Here is an 11,661-nt window from a genome sequence, read left to right as displayed (position 1 = left end):
TTAATTTTTTAAATTTCGAATTTAAATTAAACTACATAATTGCAATGCACACGACTTTGCAAGGGTGAGCTTTATATAAGCCGTACGCTTTTATGTGGATTAAGTAGTAAGAGTGTACAGTATAGACTATGATGGTAGAATATTGGCATTTCAAACGCTTGGAGACATGTTTGTAGAATTTTGTCTATAATAGTATTTTTTGTCAGTGCAAAAAGAAATTTGACGGTAACTATTTGATAAACAAAGGCTCGGTATCTACAATGATACAGAGCCATGTAACTTTTTTTTCGTTTAGAGCAGTCGTTAAAAATTACAACATAGATAAACTGGAAAATGTATGTCATGGGTTGAATTATCTTGTGTCCCAAAACAAGTAATCTTAGAATAATCTCATTTTTTACCATTGACTTTTTGTTTGAGATTTAAGTTTTATTTAATTTAACAGTTACACTTAATATTAAAAGTAAATCTAGTAATTATAACATACTTTTCAGTCAGAATGGTAGGAGAAATTATAAATGACGAGATAGCTCCTTACAATCTTTCATTTATGTTTATATTACCAAACTTAATTTATTGTTTTCATGTTCTAACTATAAATGAAGCAGTTTTTGTAAGCTAATGGTTTAATCGTTAAATTGTCCAATATATAAAATAGTCTAGTAATCTGAATTTACCCCAATAATTAGAGCAACTCGGTATTGTTTTAATATTGATGTATTTAAATCAGTTGTTTTGACAAACAAGTTATCGCATATTGCTGACGGCAGTGGGGGTTATCGACCGAGTTCGTTTTTTAAGAAATTGAGATAAAAGACGTAATCTTAATCACGTTCAATACGCCCTTGTATACGATGATGTAAGCATATTCTTAACTTTATTCCTTGTAATATCCAGATTGGTTACGAAGTCTTATAATCCTAAAACTTAATAGGAATTTGGTAAGCCTGATTAAATGGACTCCGCCAAGTATGCCAGAAAGCAGTACGCTGATGTTCACCTTCCCGTATCGTGACCGTGTAAGAAGGTTAATGAATACGATGGTTCATAACTCCGTATTTTACTCTCTGAGTTAAAGAAATTCGCTATAGCGACAAATACAGATTGTGGTGTTAGCACACCACAGCATAGTATTTATTTTCTTAGGCATCAGAGAATTATCTGAAGGAAACCTGATTGACATGCAGAAGGATATACCGGGTTGAAACCAATGCTGATTACTAAATGATCCTTTAAATTTTGATGGTTGAGTGTAGTAGAGAACATTTCTTTATACGTGCTTTTTATGCTTCAACTGTCGCCCGCGACTACGTCGACTCGCAATTAAAAAAAACATAAGTAGCCTATGTGTTCTTCCAGACTATGTTCTATATGTAACAAACATCCATCCATCCACCCAAACATTCGCACTTATATTATAAGTAAGATAGTAACATGTAATAAACGTTTTTCTTATCATAAAAAATGTGCGAAATTAATCAGGGCACCTTTAATTTCATTACAAATGTCAACTGTCAAATATCAAACAAGAAGCATTAAGAGAGTTAATAACCAAGATCAACAATTCATTTCAAGTGCAATAAAGTTATAACTAAATTTATCATTATTTAAATAACGTCAGTAAAACAAATCTGATAGTATAAAAATTGTCAACGAAGGAAAATTTTTAATCTTTAATATCAAACTTCTGTTTACTTTAATAAAAGTTACGATTTATATTCTTGTTTTTAGAGGATTTAGTTTTTCTGACACCATAAAAACAACAAATAAAACAACTCCTACGAGATCGCACTTATGTTTATCGTCAGATAACTACATTCACAGGAATGTACACTCCACAGATTTTAACTGTGCATACTTTTTATAGAAGAAAGTGGCAAATAGAACATTACTAAGAAGAAATATTTTATTCTAACCGTAAAAACACACCACTGAGTATTCTGCAAGTTACCATTGAGAAATGCTTTTCTATCCTGTTGTCAATTTTCATTTAAGTTTATTGTCACTCATTATTAATTTTTTCAATAAAAAAATAAAAATATACTTATTACTTTGTTTATTATTATTCAATTATTTAATTAATCATTAATTATATTATTCCTAATATTACAGTTTATTGAGCAATAAAATTCCTTTGGGCTCTCCAACAAGTTCACCGTCTGCGTATATCAACTCTCCGCGAAGGTATGTCTTCTTCACAACTCCTTTTAACGTTTTGCCGATGTATGGTGTTAGCTGAAGCAAAATATAAAATTGATACCATTAGTAGATAACGAAATGGACGCATCCTTTAGTAGATGGTCTTTGTTTAAAAGTCAAAGGAAATTTATTTGATAGAACGGTGGGTTCATTTTTAACTCTTCCAAAAATAACAAAAAAAAAAAACAAGTTGTGCGTGTTTCTAACAATCTCTGGTAATGTAATCGATCTATTGATTTAATATCCAATAATAAGACTAAATACGATTTTTTAGAATTGTTATTTACGATGTTCTTTTTCAAGCAATTTCTATCTGCGTAGCCGACGACGGAATCCTTTATTCCCAAAGCAATAATGTTGAATTTAGAAAATACTACTGGCGTTAAATATAATGGGACATTGACGAAGTTGTAAAAAAACCTTTGTAATGTTAATCACCTTGTTTTTGTGTCGAATAATGTCAGCGGTGACCGTGAATTGTGCGTCAGGGTCGAAGAAGATGATATCTGCGTCGAGGCCAGGCTTAAGAGCGCCCTTACGGTGCTGAATGCCGCAGAGTTGCGCCGGCGCAGAACACATGTATTTGCTGATCGAAGTCAGACCTAGTCCGCGTGCGCTTGCCTCAGTCCAGAATAACGAAAGACCTGATGAAAATGCAAACATTATTTAAAATTGATAAAATCCATACCAATAGGTACGAGTATATAGGTAAAGTTTACCAAAACAAAAATAAAAATACAAAACCTTCAACTGACAATAAATACTCATAATATGTTTGTATACGTTTCAATTTACATAATAGGTATATATTAAATAGCACATAGATAACTAGAATAAAACTCATGTTACCAAACTGCACAGATGATATTCCACCCCAAGCTTCTAAATTGTTAGAACACTTCAGTTCGGGAGTGCAAGGCGAGTGATCGGACACCACCATGTCCAGTTTGTCATCTAGTAAATATTGCCACAGCTTTTCCTATGATCGTGATTAGAAAGTTAGATTATTGTTAGATTGAATTATTAAAATGATAATAGACTACTTGTTAGTATCGTAAGTCAAGTCCTTTATATATGAACAGAGCTGGGCATTAACTCGTTAATCCGTTAATCGTTAATTAACGAAGTTAACATTTTGCTTAACGGATTAACTTTTAAGTTAACTTCAAAAAGTGTTAACGCTTTTGTTAACTTCCGTTAAACTCAACTTCCGTTAATAAAAGTCCGTTAATCGTTAAATTAGAAACTTAGAGACGTGCTGTCATTTTGTTTAAATTACGCGCCACGGAAGCTCGGACGTTCAGCTATGTTGGGCGACTGTCGGCGACTCGAACGGTGAACGAACGAGTCGATAATTGATATATGTGAAGTTCGCGTGCAACTGTGATGCATCAGAGCGTCCGGGAAAGACGTGACCAACAGGACAAAATCAAAAGAAGGTTCGAAATAGTATATTTCATAACGATTCTATGAAAGCATGAGTATGTAATAGCCCACATTCCGAACGTTCTTCGTCCCTGCAATACGCCACTTTTTGAGCAATTGTATTAAGAACACTTTTTTACTCGTGCTTTTCCAAACTCGTGCGTTCTCTTTTCCAACTGTCAAAATAATGTCTGTTATAAAGAAAAAACCAACCACGAAGTTTTTATGATTCATGCAAATATTCTAAAAAGAAGCTCCTAATTTATTACAATATCAGATTTAATGATTTGATTCAATGAATTAGGTTGGTTTCATTTTATTTCATCTCATTAAATTTCATTTTCATTTCATATCAATAAAAATAATCTACCGAAGACTTCGCTGTTTGGGCATAGTTCCCCTTGCCTACCCAGAATGGGTGAAGAAAACAAAAAAAAACTCTGTTTGTATTCTTTTACGGTTGGCGCCATTTTACAAACATTTTAGTTAGTTGAGTTTATTGTGTTTTTATTATTATATTAAATTGCTTCATTTTTCGCTACTGTATTAAAAATAGTTGTTTAGTACATGGGCGGAACTGTCATTACAACTTATGCTAACTGTCAACCCTCACTTTCGGCTGCGCCTCGGGTCGGGTAGACATTTGTCGGAACACTTTGCAATGACAGGCTTTCCGCACTCGTAATGAAATATACTATAATGAATACTATTCATACTTGTCTCCAATACTAATGTCTTATAGAATTAAGATTTATTATTATTATTATTAATTAATTAGATTTATTAATTAGATTTATTTTTATTAATTTTTATATTAATAAAAATAAATTTTCATAATTAAAATAATCAAATTAATATTTTAAACAAGTGTCGCCACCATAAGTGTTAAAGTAGTATGTATAATTTTGGTATGGTTAACTGTTAACGATTAACTTTAACTTGGGTTAAATATTTGAGAATTTAACGCTTTAACGATTAACGAAGTTAAATTTTTAATTAACGAATTAACGATTAACGAAGTTAACTTTTCGATTAACTGTGCCCACCTGTGTATACGAACATAAGTAACTGATTAAATCAGTTAAAACAATTATCAACCAACAAGTCTTCTTTACACATGGTTGTCTATGAAAAGAGAAAAAACGGGTGGTGTTAATTTCGCTAGTCCGCTATTATTTATTCCCGTCTCAAGAGTTGTGAAACATGAAACATTTTGAACATTTATAGATTGTCCATTGTTATATTTCTTCCATTTTTGTGATTGTGTTTCATTTTTGATAAAGGACCAGAAGAATAAAGTACCTTATTATCCAAATCTCTTATAGGCGGTGCGCACTTGTATTCGCTTCGGCCTCGTGGTATTTGTTCTGCACTGATTGATAAGTAATGGTGGCAGGTCTCGGCGGTGACTCCGCCCCGCCAGGCCGTGTTACCTGCTGCCACCCTCTGCTGTCGCGCTTTGTTCAACAGAGGCACCACGGTTGCCGATGATACATGCACAACGTGGACACGGACACTAGAAATAGAAACATGAACTTATTTGCCTTTTATCCTATAAACATTGTACAGAAAATTTGGATAACAACAGTAAAGAATTAGCACATCTTGGAAAATTCTATTACGACTACCAATGCAATGTTCATTTATATAAAACCTATTTTAACTCTACGATTTTAAAAAGTACTCACTCAGTTTTATTCAAGAAGCTTGAAATAAGAGATATTGCGTCCAATTCCATTTTTGGAGGTCGTGATTCTAAATATGTGGTATATTCCTCAGGGTCTGAAAACATTTAAAATCAAGTGTCAAATATTAAACAAGCCAATTTATTAAACCTCAGATAAGTGTGTTAGCGCTAAGAAGTAAAATAATCTGGTTGAGTACTAAAACTGTGTAATGCGTTCGATATCAAAAAATGTAATAAAGTTGCATATTTAGTATGAAATTAGTGAAGTTCAAAAACATTTGAGAGTCAACTCCGTATCAAAGCCAGATCCTAAACCTTCATAATTACCAATTGGATACCTTTTTTAAAGATTTTTTTTTCGATTTCTTCATTATCTTCTTGTACCTCCGCGTGGAACTGTCAAATTAAAATTTTTTATATTAAAAAAGGAAATATAATTTTTTATACTCAAATTTAAAAAAAAGTTTTTTATCATACCTATATTATAAATGCGAATGTTTAGATGGATGGATGGATGGATGTTTGTTTCAAGGTATCTATCCTCTAAAGCGGCTGAACGGATCCCTATGAAATTTGGCATCGATATAGAGCATAGTCTACTAACTACTAACAAAGTTTCTTTTATATTCCGCGTGGACGGAGTCACGGGCAGCTAGTTGGTTATAAAGTTAATTAAAACAATTTAAAATATCTAACTATTTTACCGCCAATAATGATCCAGTTCCCTCGAGAGCTGCAAATGCCTTCTCCAGGTCTTTTGCTTCCACGTTAGGGAACTCATCGACACCGCTGGGGCAGAGGAAACATTTGAAACCCACAACACCTGCCTTCACTAAATCCTTGAGAGAATCCTAAAAAAATTAAAATATTCTTAGCACTTATATAACTACCTACGGAACTTTAAAAATATACAGCCAAACCGAAAAATACAGATAAGTGAGAGTCCAAAGGACTGTGAAATTTTTCTCGTTATATCTCGTTCCTATAAAGTTTTCTCTCTAACCCCAGTTTCTCGCTTGTGGAGGTTGTCGGTGGGGATTGGATAATAACTCTCGCTTATAAAGGTTTCCCGTTTATCCAGGTTCGACTGTATAGAGTCAAAATAAAAAGATAAAAAAATCATTAATTGTAGATAAACCTCATTAATGATTAAATCATTCATTAATTATCATGAATTGAAAAGATAATTTTTCAAATAGGCTGGCATTTCTATAAATTTTTACAATACATGTATATGATTCAGAGCACTAACCTGATTATCGACGATGACACCGCCCCAGAATCCAACGTCTACGAAAACGTTTCCCTGCGCCGAAGAAGCTTTTACTTTAAGATTTTCTAAAGTAGTAGTCGGTGGAATTGAGTTCCTAAAAAAGTCTTGAACTATGAAATTAAACATAGTTGTGCGAGTTTGCACTATCTTAATACCTTGGACCAGAAAAATAATATTAAGTGAATAAAAACTGAAAGAAACCTTATTCATTTCCATCGGTATATACTTCAACTAGTTTCCATTTCCGAATTCATTGGGATGGTAATAAATACGTATTAATAGATTCATTGGAAAAATACAGAAAACCAGATTTACGTTTTTCTGTACTAAGTTTTTACTTGTTTTAATCAAAAATTACTACTAACAGTGGCATATCAACAATTGTGGTGATGCCACCCGCGGCGGCTGCACTGGTGGCGGTGCGGAACCCCTCCCAAGCCGTGCGACCGGGCTCGTTGACATGCACGTGCGAGTCTACCACGCCTGCCATTAGCGCCAGATCACCACCGTCCACCACCTATAATGCAAACGATTAGCTTGAAAATTCTGGAAGATATCAAAAGATAATGAGATTATAAGATTCTCTTCCTGCCGTCCTTAGAGATTTTAAGTAGTTTCGGTTTGGTGTAGAATAAGCATGATAATTTCACCTAAAGAAGTGGTTTATTAAACATTAATCGATTTTTAGTTCGCGTGTTTGAAGAAATTCTAAAGCACTGGCTAGTCGCTTAGTCGATAGGGGATCAAAGAAATATGCATCTTCTAAGAATTGCTAACTTTACGTACTTTTAAGGTTTACTTTTTTATCTTTTATTCCAAATTTCCGACTTTAACATAGGTATTTAAAATGCCTTATTTCGATCGCCTACAAGTTCATAATTATGATTCAAAAAGATATAAAAATCAATATTAATATTAATCAAGACGCTCTCAAAATAGCCGAGTATTATTTTTTGTCTTCATATTCTGTCCATGTCGACTATCATTTTATTTTATTTTCCTGAGTTTTATTTTTCAATGTCACGTGTTTCATATATTATTTTTATACCTTATATCTTAACAATTCGTTTGAATTCTGTTTTATTGATGTGAATAACATGTTATTAAATAACAATAAACTCGTAGCTTGTCTTTCTGCGTCCCAAGAAGTTAAAGTCGCCACGGTAGTTCTACGAGAAAACATTTTTAGGACCTACAGTGAAAAATTAATTGGATGAAAATAATTTTTCCAGTTTACATCAAACAAGTCTATAATTTGTACTGTATAAGTGTGCAGAAGTTTACATATTAACCTATATGTTATATGTATTCCAATATTCTTAATCATTATGTTTACAGTTTAAATGAACCAACAAACATGAAGATAGTATGTCTTACCTATATCATATACTTAGCTACTTACCTTACCATATACTTATTTAATAAGAAAGGTCCATATGTTTATAGCGGTAAAAAATTGTTTATTAATGACCCATTAATTTATGTTTTAATCTTACGTACTTAATTAACTATAATTTTTCAATATTTCATTCACACAGTTGTTATACGCAAGGAGCATAGGTGGGCACAGTTAATCAAAAAGTTAACTTCGTTAATCGTTAATTCGTTAAATAAAAATTTAACTTCGTTAATCGTTAAAGCGTTTAATTTACGAAAATTTAACGCAAGTTAAAGTTAACAGTTAAAGTTAATTTACGAGTATAAGGCCCAAGCGGGAAATGGTCATATGAATAATCTCCGAATCGTATGGGCCGATTTTGTCGAGACTTTCAATAGAACTTAGGCTATTTTTTTACTGCGCTTACAAAATCTCGGGCGATCGCTAATCCTATCTATAGTTTAGTTATATAATATACTAAAATAAAATTGAGACAATAGGAGCGATGTAATGCCTGTACCATACTAATGACATAGCATGCACTAGTTACACACACTTATATACTACACTGACAATGATGGACAATTGACTTTTTCAGTCAATTTTTTTATCGACAATCCGACGTCACGGAATAAGATAGCTAACTAAATTTAGGCAACACAAATTTTCAATTAAACAGTGAGACATGTGATAATATTGAAAAGAAAACAATCAAAACTTTTATGCAGTATTTACATTTATCTGTTACTATTTGCACCCATATATTCATTTGCTCATGCTCCAACAACTGAACATTTAATTTTCTGTATAATTTGGTAATATTTTTTTATTTTAGCTAAGGACCCACGAACAGACTTATTATTTTTTACTTATTTTTTATTTATTAATATAGATTTATTAATAAAACTTCTAACATCAAAGGAAACTTATTATAGCATTGATAAATAAACTATATAACCAATCCAGTGATACATGTCAACGCATCAAACTATACAACTGAGATGCCTTCGATTACTTCTGTAATCTAATGATCTATCGTCCGGTCTATTGTTATATGTTAAATCAAGTTAAATTACTCTCAGTGTATAGAGCATACGTTACACGACAACGAAAACAACCGATCGCGGGAGATGTCTTCTATCTTTCTTGTCGCCTATAAAATCGTTATAGTCAATTAGTAAGAATATGTTTTGAATTATTTTCAACGACATTCGACATTTGATATCGAAAGTTTATGTTAAATTTAATTTAATAATTAATAATAAAATTAATTTAATACGTAAAAAATCGATGTCTTTTTGTAAAAGCCACTTGTTGCGACATTTCACATATTAATTTTAGTATAACACAATTTAACATTATTTCACTAACATAATTATTTTATCTTTTTCCTCATTCTTTCTCGTTTTGTCGTATACTTTTTTTTGTAAACAAACAAATTATCTTCGCTATTGTCTTTGCGCAGCGCACGTGCATCCCCGACCATTAGAAGGGTTGGGGCCATAAATCCATCGAGTTCGTTATCGTATTCTCTGTGCGGCTGTCCATTTGATCCTTTGTTCATATTTTTAAAATTAAAAATTATTTTTCGTTTCGTTTCGACTATGAAGAAGCCCCAAAAAAACAAACGACGGTAATAAACACATAAATCCCTTTTGTTTTTGAGGAACGTTTATTGCGTGCACATTTCGTCTTTCGAATTTTTAAATTTATTTTCATTGTTTGTTTCTTATCTACGCAATGACAAAAAAAACCTATTTGTACGCTTTTTCAAATGAACCATAAACTATTTTTTTTTAATATTTTTTGTTGTCTTTAAACTCCAACATTAAAATAAACATTTTTGTCTGCAACAAAGTTTAGTTGTATTTTAGGTACGACGTTGAAGAGTAATGCACACTCGATTATTTTGGTTGCAATTCAACGCAGAGTTTATCTTTTTCAATAGATTTTTCGTCTCATGTATAACACAAAGTGTATAATTGTTGTATTAAGAGTAAACATTTTATTACAAAGTCTTGTTTTAAAAAAAGTGATGTTATATAAATGCAAACCAGTTTTAATGTGAATAAAATGTAATATAGACTTTTCGAGATATTTGTGTAAATGTGAAATAATTAATAAACTTTGAAGGTGTCTAGCGCCTAAACTTCGCAATACTTGATAGAGGTAAGTTTGGTTAAATCGTCACTATTTTCTAACAAGGATTCTGTGGTACTCTTTTGATCACGTCTATCCCGGCCGCTCGGTGTATTGTATGACATGCGTCACACTCGCTCGTTCTCTCTCGTTCTCGGTCACCATTCGACTCGCCGACGGTCCCCGAACATAGCCGAACTTACGAATGTAGTCTGATGCATAATTTAAATAAAATGACAACACGTCAATAAGTGTCTATTGTAACAATTAACGGACTAAATTAACGGAAGTAGAATTTAACGGAAGTTAACAAGAGCGTTAACACTTTTTGAATTTAACTTAAAAGTTAATCCGTTAAGGAAAATGTTAACTTCGTTAATTAACGATTAACGGATTAACGAGTTAATGCCCACCTTTGGCAAGGAGTAACATCAGCATACATACATGTGGCCAACGAATATCATTGTTCAATGCGAAATTCTTTACATTTGCATACACATGAGTATAATATACTCATTATACACACGTTATTAACCGGCGCGACGTCCGCCAGTACAAATGGATAACGCCTGAAGCACATAAACAAGAAAGCGAACGGCAACCGAGACGAAGCGATGTTTGGTACGAAACTGGCATGCATTTGGTTCGTTAAAGTGAACACCTTACTAAATAACCTTGAACTGTGTCAAATAGAATCTATGATATAAAGAAAAGTCAGCGTATTTTCATGTTTCAGTGGTATTTAGCGTTACGCGCAGCGTCTGTTCCAATTATCTTTTGTAGCCGTGTGCTACAGGCGTTATCGCACAAATTCCCTCATTTAGCCGACCTAGCCAATCGAGCGAGACAGCTGCGTAAAAATAAAGTCCAAAGTTCTTTTTTATTTTTTGTAAATATTTTTATAATATTAAAGGTCACTGTTAATACCTAAATCATTCGATAGCAATAAAAAGTTTAATAAAATGCATTATAGTGCCGACCATTAAAGCAATTTAGGACCATTTAAATTTAATAATATTAGTATTTCATGTCAATAAAGGTGATTAATTAATTTGGATGCAACACGATCGAGTAATTAATATTATTAAATTGAACATTTAATTTAAACGTAACAGGCGTTTACTTTAATATCTTCATTTTCTGCGATAAATGTATTCGCTTGTTCTCTGGTTAGTATATCTTGTATTTGTCCATTTTGGACGAGCACTCCACCATCTGCCTCTCCCGTTGCGGTGACGACTCGTTTGCTCAAAAATAACTGACGACCGGTTGCTGCCATCTCACTCGCGCCTCGCACACAACTACACCAACTGGAGTGTCGGACACAACTACCAACGTAGTAACGTGACTGCCTGATAACGCTTCGTGCCACTCGTATTGATCTCGAATGCATACGCTTGCGATAATCTTAACAAAACAAATAAATAAAGTTAAACCATCTGTCTGTTACATGAATGTAGTAGATTTACTAATTTAAACATGTAAGGTACATATCATATCTCAATATCCACAGCTCAATCCAAGAGCCCGATTACATAGCAATGTTAATAGAATCAATTG

At 32.8% G+C, this 11,661-nt stretch overlaps 1 protein-coding gene across 1 annotated transcript; it reads right to left on the bottom strand.

Annotated features, from left to right (window-relative positions):
• Positions 1–2,077: 2,077 nt before the first annotated feature.
• Positions 2,078–11,452, bottom strand: LOC106710727 (allantoinase). Its single transcript, XM_014502882.2, has 10 exons — positions 11,225–11,452; positions 6,950–7,101; positions 6,564–6,678; positions 6,016–6,162; positions 5,650–5,707; positions 5,313–5,406; positions 4,927–5,140; positions 3,049–3,178; positions 2,638–2,843; positions 2,078–2,235 (listed from the first exon to the last, which is right to left on the bottom strand). Exons 1-10 carry the CDS (start codon positions 11,378–11,380, stop codon positions 2,107–2,109), a joined length of 1,401 nt encoding a protein of 466 aa, XP_014358368.2. The 5' UTR covers positions 11,381–11,452; the 3' UTR covers positions 2,078–2,106.
• Positions 11,453–11,661: the final 209 nt, after the last annotated feature.

Source organism: Papilio machaon, chromosome 4 (assembly GCF_912999745.1).
Source record: "Papilio machaon chromosome 4, ilPapMach1.1, whole genome shotgun sequence".
In the NCBI taxonomy this organism is placed as follows: domain Eukaryota; kingdom Metazoa; phylum Arthropoda; class Insecta; order Lepidoptera; family Papilionidae; genus Papilio; species Papilio machaon.
Note: the sequence above shows the minus strand (reverse complement) of the source record. Positions and strands in the feature narration are given on the sequence as shown.

Bases quoted from the DNA above. Each gene is read 5' to 3' on its own strand.
- LOC106710727 (XM_014502882.2), bottom strand. From the start codon at position 11,380: ATGGCAGCAACCGGTCGTCAGTTATTTTTGAGCAAACGAGTCGTCACC. The intron at 7,102-11,224 runs GTAAACGCCTGT...TTTGCATTATAG, and splicing joins CAGAAAATGAAGATATTAAA to GTGGTGGACGGTGGTGATCT. The intron at 5,708-6,015 runs GTAAAATAGTTA...TTAATTTGACAG, and splicing joins GAACTGGATCATTATTGGCG to TTCCACGCGGAGGTACAAGA.